Source organism: Haliaeetus albicilla, chromosome 5, assembly GCF_947461875.1.
Source record: "Haliaeetus albicilla chromosome 5, bHalAlb1.1, whole genome shotgun sequence".
Classification (NCBI taxonomy): domain Eukaryota; kingdom Metazoa; phylum Chordata; class Aves; order Accipitriformes; family Accipitridae; genus Haliaeetus; species Haliaeetus albicilla.
This window is the reverse complement of record NC_091487.1, coordinates 7,389,674-7,402,377: the sequence shown is the minus strand read 5'-3', so window position 1 is coordinate 7,402,377 and position 12,704 is coordinate 7,389,674. Positions and strand designations below refer to the sequence as shown.

The window sequence follows — 12,704 nt, the reverse complement described above, 5'->3', positions numbered from 1 at the left end:
CACACAAAAAAGTGCGGGGGTTGCAGAATAAAGCCGGGGAAGGCTAGAGGTTCTGGTGGCGGCCAGCAGCCCCCACAGGCCAGCCAGGCCAGCGGACGGTAGTGGGGTGGCAGCGGCACTGCTCCCCCCACCACACTGTCCGCACCCTCTCGCTGTTCTTCATACACATGCTTCTGTCTCGATTTACTTCGGGAAGCTTGAAAAGCATGAACTATCCACACGTACATATGTATTTAGCAGGCAGTACATTCAGAGGAGAGTTTCTGTGTATTGTCTGTCATGTTGACTGTATTAACAGGCCATAAAATCCAGCTAAAGAACTGAATCTCTCATCAGAACTAATCCCGTAGCTTCTATTTACTGCCTATAGCATTCAGGCAGACCCGAGGATAAAACAGTGCTCCAGGGATTCTGAACAATCTTTTTTCCTCATTACTTATTCTTACAAAGAAGAAAAACGTGTACCTTTGAGGACATGTTAATTGCAGAATATTGAAACAAAATCCTCAAGCACCAGTTTACAGAAATTACACTTAATTAAACCGTATTTATACTAGAAAGCAAATAATTCTTTGTAAAATTAAGATACCTGTCTGGAAAGCTTAGTTCCAAAGAGGGACTGCAATGATCACTTGGGTACAAGCCAAGGCAGGCTAGTTACCCACACTGATCCGCAGCACGAGAATTCCTCTGTCTATCTCTGCCTATCAAAAGAAACAGGAAAAAAAAAAATAAAGTCTGTTGCAAAAAGTCCTCACACAGACCACCTATGCTACGTGGCTGTACTGCAGGTTCTACTGTTGCACTTAATCGCTCTACTAATAAATTTTAAATAATTAAACTCGTGTTCCCAGCAGTTTCAATTTATGTCTCTGTGTATCACAGCTACCAGGCCCTCTGGGCCTGGCCGTATCTCCCTACAGCAGTGACCTTCAGCTGATACCAGCCCGCAGCCCGGAGAAGTATGCTGTAAAACTCTCCGCATACTTCCTGCTAGACCTCAATGCTGAAGATTTGTTAGTGTTGGCAACAGACTGAGCGCTGCTCTTGTGCAATGCTTTATTGTGTTCGTCTCCATTTTTCCACCAGCCTTGCTAAAATAATTCCTTCTCTAACTTCATTACATATGCTTTAAGATTCCTACCGATTTTCTCTCGGACACACAGCTGCAGACCGTCCTTCTTTTCAGTCACATTCGCAGAGAGGACAATTCCAGGAGGAGAAATTTCCTTCTTCCTTTCCCCCTTCCGAAAGCATCTAGGAAGCTCTGTGAGCTTCCCTGGCAGGAGAGGAGGAAGGGCTGCGTGATGCCGAGCCATGGCTTTGGCCCACTGTGCCTCATCCATCACTTCCTAGAAGCACAACACTATTAAAACAATAGCAGGGACTCTGTCCAAGTCCAGTCGCTCCTGGGAAGGATTACATAAAGAGCCAGCAGGGCCATGTAACTTAGCGCTTTCGATAGCAGTCTCCCTCGCTCCTTCTATACCTCCAGGTGTGCAACTTCCCCAGAGGCCCTCTTTCATCTTAGAGGGCACGTGATAAGATCTGAAATCCTTCAAGATCTTCTTCTGCATGGCAGGCAAGAAATGGACATTTGGAAGATCGCTCCACTTAAAGACCTGGGGTGAAAGGAAAGGGTTGGGAGCAGTGGATGAACCAAGTAACAGCCTGGTAGCACGCAATTTGATAGTTTCCTTTCTAGTGTCCAGTTTGCAGCCCCATACACACAGTAACAAGCTCTTTCAAGAACAAGGCAGTTCACATGTAACTAAGCACTAGTTACTTAGATTAAAGCGCTGCTGGATTGGGCCAAAATACTGGCAAATAAAACAATGTAAAACTTAGTAGCACTGGCCATCCCATTCAATGTTTTGGTTTCACTTTATTAGCATACACCTATAGTGCAAGAACAAGTACATATGATACAAGGAAAGCTAGGCAAACAGCCTCAGTTTAACCACTCTAAGCTAAGAATCTGTATATGTTCTATAAAGTCTTTCAGTCACAGTATTTAAGATGACCTTAATTTACATTTGGATATTGCAAAGTTAACGCATTATCCTGATGCATCTTTAGTTAATCTTTTGTACTTAAATGGATTTTGGTACTTGATTTGTGTTACCTGGATTAACATAACACAAAGTGTTCCAAGAGATGATTAAAAATCTGCAGGAAAGTTGAGCACTTATATTAGAGATACGTGTTAAAATCCCAAGCAATGTACTTGAAATCAATATTTCTTTAACCTTTTAAGTTTAAAATTTGACCAACCAGTGTGTTCCTGTTGCTGTACAACAATCTTTTCTTCCCCCCGCCTTGTGTATCTTGCTAGCAGAAAAATCAACTCCCCTACCTACACAAATCCATAACTGTATGCAATTAGGATGTCAAGTTCAAATTTGCACTTTAAGCTTTCTTTTTAAAAAAGCACAGATGACAAACTGGAAAGCATAACTATATTAAAATGATTACTAAAAAGCTCTCTCCACCACTAATGAATGTAAAGCACTTCCGCACTGCAATTATTTTTAGAAGTGATCAGACCAAACTTTAAAAAGCCCAGACTAGATGCAGACAGTGACAATAACCCTAGTAAAGTTGCTTAGTTTAATCACAAACCATCATTCATTATCTCATGCTCTCCAATCACATTTGAAATAAGACACCATATGATGTGACATACCCAGGTCTGATGATGGAAGAAGTAACAGGAAACAATTTTCTTTTTAGCCTTACTCTGAAATTAAAAACGTTGATAGAGCCTGGATGTCTGCCCATCAGGCATGGTACTTCTGGTTCCTTCAAAGGTACAGAAAAACAAGAAGAGGGGAACACCTACCAAAGTGCACTAAGGGCAGAACCTAAGTTTTACACTTAATTCAGGCACGGCTCCCATTCAGGACAAACTACGCTCCACAGTTTGACCACCCTCATTTAAAATCTGCAGAAGGACCAGAAAGACAAGAAAAATTCCTTTCTTTCTCTGCATTTCTTCAAGAGTCAAGGCTCAGTGAGAGATGAAATGAACTCTTCATCCCTCCTTTTTTTTTTTTTTTTTAAAGCCTGTTAACCTCCAGTATAATCATCTTCAAAGATGATTCCTGACACAGTGCTGCTCTGCTGACTTGGACTGCAGCATCAGGACTCTGCCAAAGGCAGTTGTTAAGGAGCGAAATAACGCAGCTGGGAGCTCTGCTCCCAAACAGAAATCTAAATACTAAACAGAAGCTGTGATAGCTCCTTGCAATGACAGCACAATACATCTTCTGCACGGCAGAAGGTGCCAAGGAGGCCCAACTTTCAATCCAGGTTTCGACAAATCACCCTTCCTCACAGTTTGGGGCGTGTGTTGGTGTTACTGACTCAGAGAAGGAAAGTCAGCTTTCTCTTTTCAGTGCATTTGAAACTATGTGATCTTTGCAAGCAAACGTATCAGATACATGAACTACTACCATGCTCTTACATGAAAGATATTGCCCTTGGAACCAGAAGATCCAAAACATAGTTTTGAAAGCTTCCATCAAAATGAGGTCACTAAAAATATTCGAAAGAAGAGTTTCAGCTTGCAAAAACTTACTTTTTAACTAGTTAAACAGAAAACCACTGGTTGGCAAACCAGGCCCAAATTGTTGGCAGAAGACTAAGTAGTTTGATAATATCCAGCATGCAATAGTTTGGGGCTCTAGAGTTACTGAGCTGAATTTTATTAAAAATGACACAGAGAAGATTATGAACTGCTATGAAGAAGAAATAACAGTCATATTTCCTTTGACCACAGAGACCTGTACACAAACCCAGAATCTCCAGAACCTGTACTGTGTGTATCCCTCCTTCTCTAGTACTGTTTATTTAGAGGTCCACTCAAACAGGAAAGGAAATTAAAAAATTTGTTCATTGCTACAGAACATCCTCTAAAAACCTGTATGAATAAATAATCCTTAATCTTGGAATTAATATGTTCACTCCTGCCTTAAACAAATGCTTGGGGTTTTATAGCCATTTCAATTAGGCAGTTTCTATTATTGGAGCTTTTAGTATAAGAAAAGATTCCAATTTCATCATAAAAGCAGTTACTTGGTCTAGTTCTAGGTCTCTACATAGTGACAAAAACCAGCAATCACTGAATTGTCTGAACTTGACAGGTAATCCTGAAGGAAAGAACAGTGCTGGAATGCTGTTTCCTTCTGTCAATGTATGTGAACATGTGTGTCTTCTTGAGGGTAGGGGACAGAGAGAAGGGAGCTTTCACGTAATTCCCTCATCTAAAACAAAGTATCCAAAACATTTACAGCCAAAAATATTTAAAATTGTTCTGTTAAACACTGTCTACTTTCAGACAATTAATTTCTAAGGGCACTACTACTTAGTAACTGTCTAGTATGTGAACATAGTAAGAGTTTAAAGGCTTAGGCGTTTTTTTTTAATACAAAGACAGCTAGTGTTATTTTATTATGTTATACACTAATAAGGAAGGCAAAACAAGAATAACATAACTGGGCAGCCCAGCATATGACAACATAGATTATCAGCCCACATGATGAAAGTCAGCAAACTAAACAACCTCCCCAAAAACCAAGGTATTGAACTAAGAACAACAAAAAAAGCTACAATTAATAAAGAACATATGAAACTTCAGGCTAAGTAAACATTCAGTTGTTACACAAATCACTAAAAGGCATAAGCAAGCTCCAACAGCAAAAACTAAAACACATGATATGATAAAATGTAGCTACTAGATGCAAATGTATGGAATGATGGAGAGGAGATTATGCTTTCTCAGCCCCTTCCAATTAGCAATGCCAGCTATAATGGATGTGCTCCACAACCTGTGATGCAGTATCAGGCATACAATCCAACCCCTGTAAATCCCCCCATCTACCCCATGACAACGGCATGTCCAGTTAGCATGATCACATAAGCACTTTCTTTAAGTTTTCTGTCCTTTTAATCAGTCTCTTAAGAACACTTCCATTTAGTTATTGCTTTTGGTGTTTGTGGAGCTTTGTAGACTGTAGAGGTTATACTCAACTTGGTTAATATTGAGCACATGAAGTTTCTTACCTCCAATATTCTGGATAATTATTGTAGTTGCAACAAGGACCTATAAAAAAAATTGATTTCTTTAGAAAGGGTAAGGCTAACTAAAATCGTATGTCTACAGCAGTCATAAAACACATCTGTATCATCTTAAACAGACCAGATGTAGAAGCGATAACTAGCACTGAAAGGAAGGGCATCTTCTCCAGAGTTTAACACATGGAAACCAACACAATCTAAAATGAATATAAAAGCAAAAAAATCTCCCTGAAAATACTGCATTTTCATTCTGAGATGACAAAACAAGAGAAATTATGGAGTGAAGCCTGTTCTGCAGATGATGAGGTTTTTAAATCACTGAAAACGTGTAAGCGCATTCTAATTATGATCAGGAGAGTACAAATGAAAATTATCATTTATCTCTGAAGACAATCAGACAGCAGAGATTTGTGCAAGCTACTTCCTCACTCCAAAAACCTGGATATTTTTAACTGTCATGAATGTCATTATTCTTGTAAACAAGACAGACTTTTCTTTAGCATTTGTGATTAATCATGCTGGACTGATATGGTAGTTGAAATGATCACAGGCTATTAAAATATTTGTCTGAATCCAAAGAATTAACTTCCAACTGACAAAAACCTAAAAGTGTCTAAAGTTTTCCCAGTGTTTTCTTTTCAATTCAGTTCTAAAACAGTACGATCATCCAGTACAGTTTTTCTTTTTACCCACTGCTCTTCTTGATGTAGCAGGGCCTTCCTACGTGAGTGCTACCATTAAATCAATTTTGAAAAAATTAAGCCACAGTTATGAGAAGAAAAACAACTTTGTACTTTTGAAAAAAGGCTGAAAGCAGAGTTGCCATTTTTTTAGTTGATCAGCTAGAAAATCATATCAGATTTTAAACGAATTCAAAGTCAATTCAAAAGTCACCAGGGGAGAAGAAGGAAAAAAAAAAAGAAAAAAAAAAAGTATGGTATCTTGGCATTTGCAATAGATGGAAACAAATACTTTATGCCTTTGGAAAGGGAGAATCAGCAATATTCCAGTAGCAGAAAATCTCCATTCTCACAAATCTCAGAAAAATATGTTTGACAGGAAATCACTGTAAGGTTGTATAACTGCTCTACTTCAAGAGCAGTTAACCAGTCATTTACTGTCAACCTAAGATGCCAGTTCAAACAAGGTCCTACAGCAATCTGTCTGTATCATTACCTCACGACTTGGGTGAGGGAAGAGTAAGTACTACTTGAAATAAAAAAAAAAAAGCCACCTGTGCCTGACTGAAGTGAGGAACATTCAGGGACAGGATTAGAATTCAGAATGGTTGTGGTAAACTAGAAAAGTCTAAAAATCAAAAAGATCAGTTATAAGCAATGCACTCCGGAAGTAGATCTCAAATATACGACTTATAGAGTTATTAGACTGCAAATAGAGAAAACAGTCTGAGATAAATAGCATGAAGCACCCACAGGAACAGCAAATCTTGTTTTGGGACATAGTACTAGCCATGTTCTATCTAAAACATAGGTAATAATTACAATTCTTGTCACTGTCAAGTTCTCAGCCAGCTTACTGTGTTCCATTTTGCAGGCAAGTTTTAAGAAAGGTGTATAAATATCAAAGATACTTCAAGAGAGAAAGATAAGTGTTCCAGAAAATGTCAGTTCATCAAGAAAGCTTGGTGAACTTTGGTTAATTATTTTATCAAAACAACAGCTTCCTAACCTAGAAATATTCCAGTGTTCTCCATGCACACTGAAAATAAAAGACCGGATGATTTTTAGCACAAATTATTTAAACTGAAAATTATGAAAAAGTATATTAGGGAGAATAAAAAAAATTATTGATGTTGACTACATAGTGCAGCTGTGAAATCGCCTTCATTTAATCTTTTAAATAACAGATTAGACAAACGCCTGCCAAGAATCATTTATGTATGTTTAGCCCTGCTTCAGAGCAAAGACAGACTAAGTTATGTTTTAGTATCTCCTTAAGCTCTACATTTCTATGATTTCTGCATCTAATGGCTTGTGGTTAATGTGTACAGAACGGCTCCTGTAAAAAACAACTTTAATTCATACCTTGCTAATATCAAGGTTTATTATCTATTGAAGTTGATCACATCTTAACTTTGATCGATAAATATTGATCCTCACAGACTACACTCACATCTGCTTATTAATGCTAATGGAAGTCTTCCAAACACCTAATAGCTCAGATTTAATTCTCAGTTACATTAAACCAGAAGAAATTAGAGTCCAGTCCATTTAGCAGAACTCATTTTAAAAAAAAATTTACATTGTTTCAGTAAACCATTAAAATTGCAATTCTGTGGGGTAGAATCTGCTTTTAGTATTGTGTAACTGAAACACAGAGCATAGAAGTCATAATATTATATGTGCAGTATTCACAAGCAGTATTTCCTGTGCACCCAGTATTACTGGACAACATTGCCTATTAGGAGAAAAAGATTCAGCACATGCTACTAAAAAGGCACAGCTTACATGTTGATTACTCTTACAGCAAAAATGGTTAGTTTGCTGTTGGTTTGTTTGGGTTTTTTTAAATCATGAGATAAAACAACAAGTAAGAAACATTTATCTGAAGAGTTTATTAAACAAAAGAAAAAAATTAACATGCATTAAACATACTCTTACTTGTTCCTATTGTGGAAACTACATGAAAGGCAAATGCTTATCTTGGATCTCTATTAAGTGCTAGAACACCAACAGTAAATCACTTACCTGTCTCTTAACAGTTTACAGCACAGGTACGATGGGACTGTAACAAACCTAAAATGGATTGCTGAGCCAACTTGACCACAATGCCAGTAAGCATGTATTTGCACATACAACTAAAAAATGAACACACTGACAGGAAAGTAGTGCAAAATCTTGCGTTTAAGGAGTGTCTATCTTACAGTTAACTAAAGTTTGGGCTTCCACAGACCAGACACACTAACTAAAATGTAGCGAAAAGCTTCAGGAGGTAACGGACTTTTCAGTATACCACAACGTCAGTAATTGTACTACTTATTTCATTTATATCTCTTTACTATGCAAAGAACAGTTGTATATCAGAAGCATGAAACCAAGAAGAAAAATACACAGGTAAAAATAAATACTCACCTTTCCAGTTGATCCAAAAGCAAACAGGCCAAGGTCTTCATAAGAAGTGACAGCTGTTAGTATGGAAAAAAAAGCAAAAATATTTCTAACTTTAAAATCACTTGAAAGCTCTAGCTCTGCCTTTTTTCCCTTTTTAAATTAACATAATTCAGGACAAAATTAAAAGAGTATTTTACAGTATTTTTTATTTACAAAATAGCTTTTATATACACCTGTACTCCTGCTACAAAATGCAGCTATATGCTCAACCATTTAGAAACTCTCCAGAAACTCAATTTAATATTAAAAATAGTACTATTTAAATAAAAAAAAACCCAACACATTAATGGCAAATTGCCTTCCCCCAAAGATCTTTGCAAGAGATACTACAGGTGAAGAATTCTGAGATTAGCCTCAACAATTAGATATAAGATATTCCCATATGTTACTTGTTAAAAGGGTACACTTTTTTGTTTCTTAAATGAAGACAACAACAGAGGATCCATTTTCGTCTTTCTACGAATATAAATATTAATCACCATCTTGCCAGCTTTTAAAAACTTGGCGCTATTTATTTTCAAGAGAGCTGAAGGTAAACATCTTTCTTGGTTGAAATCTATTATTAAAAAAAACCAGAACAAAACACACCAAAGCAAAACCAAAACCAAAACAAAAATCCTGCCCTTACCTGCACCTAACTTACATAATCGCGTTAAAACAGCCTGTGGTTTCTTGTACGCTTTTGTTGAGTTTTAGCTGCAACTCACTTCTAATATTGCTGGTAACTCAAACCAACCCCTTCTCAGAATGAAGGAAGTCATATTGAAGTCTTTCATTGTTGCTCTGTATTTTGTTATTAGAAATTGAAGCGGTATCAAAAAGACGAAAGTTTTCTGAGAAATACCACTCACTATCTCAGTATATAATAAAATGGTCCACAGTTGTAAATGCCTCAAAGGGTAAAATTAATCTCAAAACCACATTAATTTTATTGTCACAACACTTGCTTTCTCTCCCATGGTTCTACTTGGTACACTACTGCTTCTATTCCTGTCACATCTTAATTTAGGGCCCAGCCCTGCAATATGAGCTGCTGGGGGCAGACCTTCACACCTGAGTGAAGTCCCACTGAAGTAAATGAAACAAGACATAGGAGACACAGGCGGTTCGCAGGGATCAGATGACGGGACTGGAGCCTCAGACTGCCAACTGCCCAAGCTTAGATGTTTTTATTTCACTGAAGTTCTGCACACAATCAGATCAATGCTCCAGAGGGGTGGGGGGCAACAAACCCAAACTTCATTAATTTTCTCACATTATTTTCTCAAGGGCGATGTTTCACATTCTGCTCTACTACTTACACCAATATGTTATGAAAAAATAAATGAAATGACAAAATTGAGCCACAGTCAGCTCCAGCATAAACCTGGACTAAACTCTTACATTTGCCGTTACACTGATATAAGTTATATACAGATATAATTAAAGAAGGAGTACGTCTTACTAGATTTTACTCTGTATTTTTCTTAGATTTGTATTTATAAAGTTGTTGATCACAAGAAAAAAAAAATAGCATTTTCGAAGACCATCTCCAATGGCATCAGAAAAATCAGTAAAATTTTAAACATATTTACGAGAGAGTTGTTTTTACCATGTGGGAACAAATACACAGCACACGCGTATGAGGAGTTACTAACAAAGAGAACAAAATTTTCCACAGAATTACAAACAAGCAATGTGAAACCTTAGAATATTTTCTATAGTAACTCTGTTTCTGTAACCAATTTAGTCCTGTGAACACTGGGAAGCCTTAGTACTTAATCACATTACTTTTTGTAATTTCAAGAATATATGAAACAAAATATTAAGCACAATTGATATAAAGATAAACAAGTTCTGCCTGATTGGCTTGATTTCTATTATGTTACTAACACTAAATGGAAATTATCTATTTAATTTCAAAGTGAAATTGGCAAGTATAGTATGAGCAATACTATGACTAACTCTTAAAATGAAAAGAAAAAAAGCCACAAAATTTCAAAGTACATCCCACTTAAATTCCCAATTCCTCTGCTTTACAGAGTAAGCTTAGCCTTTGTCAGCCCACACCCCAAAACAACGTAGGTTGTACTGAATTAACACGAGGAGAAAACATTGACTAAACTAATCCAAGTCTAACCCTTGACGCTTGGGAATATTTCTTTTGCTAAGCCTTTTGGTCTACACAAATCATTGATTTTGTCAAAGTCCAGACCAACATAATTTAAAAATTTAAGACACTTCTTTATTTTTAAACTACAACTAAAATGCCTGTGCTTAATAAATCCTGGTCTCTGTTTAAAATGGAATTAATATTAGAGCTTTCTTTTCAGAAGGTATTTCATAGGTCAACTCTTTCCTAGGATTACTTTTGTGATTTGAATACCTGAATGAATTGTTTACAAACACTTTCAAAGGTTTTCCTTCTCCACCCTTTAAATTTTTCTAGCTCATTTTTTAATATAAAACTACTAAAATTTCCTTCCAGTTCCTTGCCATGGATTAAGCCTAATACTATAACATTGTTCACAAATGGACGTAGGTTTTATGAAGAAAAATGTTCAATTATCTAGTTTGGAAGCAAACACGTACACAGATTTTACTTTGTCAGGCATAACAGGTCACATTTCTCACTTTTCAAAGACAACATTCCAAGGAAAAACTCGGAATGGTATCTAACATTTAATTACTTCAATAGTTTACAGGAATTAGAGTAATTATAATCTGAGAGAAATCTTACTTTAAAAAAATTACAAAAAAAAAAATCAAAACACAGAAGGCCATAAATCCAGCAAACTTATCCAGACATAGCTCTGGTGCTAGTATTACCTGTCAACATTAGGTGATAACTAATTATTAACTGTAAAGTGCTAGTTTCAGACAAGACAAATACTTCACCCTGCCATTTCAATGGTATTCCTTGCTTTCAGTTGTGCGTATTTAAAAAATGCTTTCTTGAGGTGGAATGTTGCCTTTGGACAATAACTGAGGAGTTAAACCATTCTTGTATATTAGGTCTCTAAGTTCACAACACTGAAATTTTCTTAACTCAAAAGCTTAAATCCTTAGTTTTCCCCTCTCACCAGTCATTCTTTTGCAAGGATCCCTTTAATTATTATTTTACCAGACAACAACATAATACCACTTTGTGCCTTTATAATACAGAACTTTTCAGCCTCAAGTAAGACGTAAACAAAGATCATAAAAAAAATACCTCCAGTTCCCCCTTTTTTTGCTTCTTATCTATCTTTCTAGCTATTCATTTCAGGTTCCGATTCCTTTCTACTAAGCAGAGCTCCAAGAGGAGAGAAAAATTACCAAAGACTTAGTCCCAAATCATCAAGCAGCCAGCAGTATCAGCCATAAAAGTAACCCTACCTCTGAAGAATATTTTTTTAAGAATGTATGAAGCAGATCACTCAACAGGTGAAGACAGGAGCAGCAGATCTAAGAAGAATCAGGAAGCAACCAGCTGACAGACCAAAGCTAGCTATAGAAAACAAAGCCAATGAGGAAAGAAATGGAAGCTTTCTCCCACCACCTTTGAAAAGAGGAAAACAGAGGAGAGAGAAACAATAACCAGGTGACTGAAAGAGAAGGAGACTTCCTGCTACAACGTGATCTTTGTGTACGAGAACTCAAGGAACTAGTCAGTTGTTTCAGTAACAATTAAAAGAAGCAAGAATTAAAACGTTAGCAGATTAGATTGTAGATATTAGAATCTACTGTTTGAACATTCTCAAAGCAGTGTAATTTCTAAGGACTGCAATGTGACTTCTCATTCAGTATCAAAAATGCTGTAAAAACCTGCATCTATAAAACGCCATGAGAATTATGATAATCCAGTATGATTACAAAACCTGAAAGGTATCCATTTCAAACCATAAACAAAATATATATTACAAGTAGAAGAATGAAAGTCTGCTACTTTATTGCTCTTAAGCCTTCGCTGAAAGCAACAGTATACACTGAAGTAGTGCAGTTCAGCCAGCACCAAAATAACTTTGCTACAGAAATATAGGATTTATCTTTCTGGAAAGATGAGAGAAGCATTTTGATAAAAATAAAACTGAAAACCTAGAAACCAGTCAGTGTGGCATTGACTTTTCATAAGAAGTTTCAAAATCGTATTTTTAAATGGCAAATAGTAATTGTTAAAGTTGTTAAATATTTCAACATCAGGGAATCGGACACAGCTATCTGTTAACATGCTGTTAATTGTAATAATTATACTGGGTCATGTCTTTGTGATACAGGTGAGGAATTATTTCAGAGATCACTGTTAGATAAATCCTTTTCACTTACCAGTCTGAGTGCACATACTGAGCAGAAGAAATACAGAGTAAGCAGCAAGGCTGGCAACGATCAGCAGCAAGATACTAAAAAACACAGAATATTCACAATTACAGCACTTTTACACTACAATGCACTTTCTATCTTTAAGAATGCTACTTTTGCAAGAAGTAAGCTACCACAAGACCAGATTTCCTCATTTTACGGCTTGTATCTGCTGAC

General features: G+C 36.6%; 1 protein-coding gene across 5 annotated transcripts in view; it reads right to left on the bottom strand.

Annotated features, from left to right (window-relative positions):
• SLC38A6 (solute carrier family 38 member 6) overlaps positions 1 to 12,704 on the bottom strand; it is a 46,197-nt gene that overhangs the window by 31,731 nt on the left and 1,762 nt on the right. For all 5 annotated transcript variants that reach the window (XM_069783215.1, XM_069783210.1, XM_069783213.1 and 2 more), the window contains exons 3-5: positions 12,495 to 12,568; positions 8,172 to 8,224; positions 5,065 to 5,104 (exon numbers count right to left, since the gene is read on the bottom strand). In XM_069783215.1, the coding sequence (XP_069639316.1) occupies positions 5,065 to 5,104; positions 8,172 to 8,224; positions 12,495 to 12,568 (167 nt within the window). The remainder of the gene's footprint in view (positions 1 to 5,064; positions 5,105 to 8,171; positions 8,225 to 12,494; positions 12,569 to 12,704) is intronic.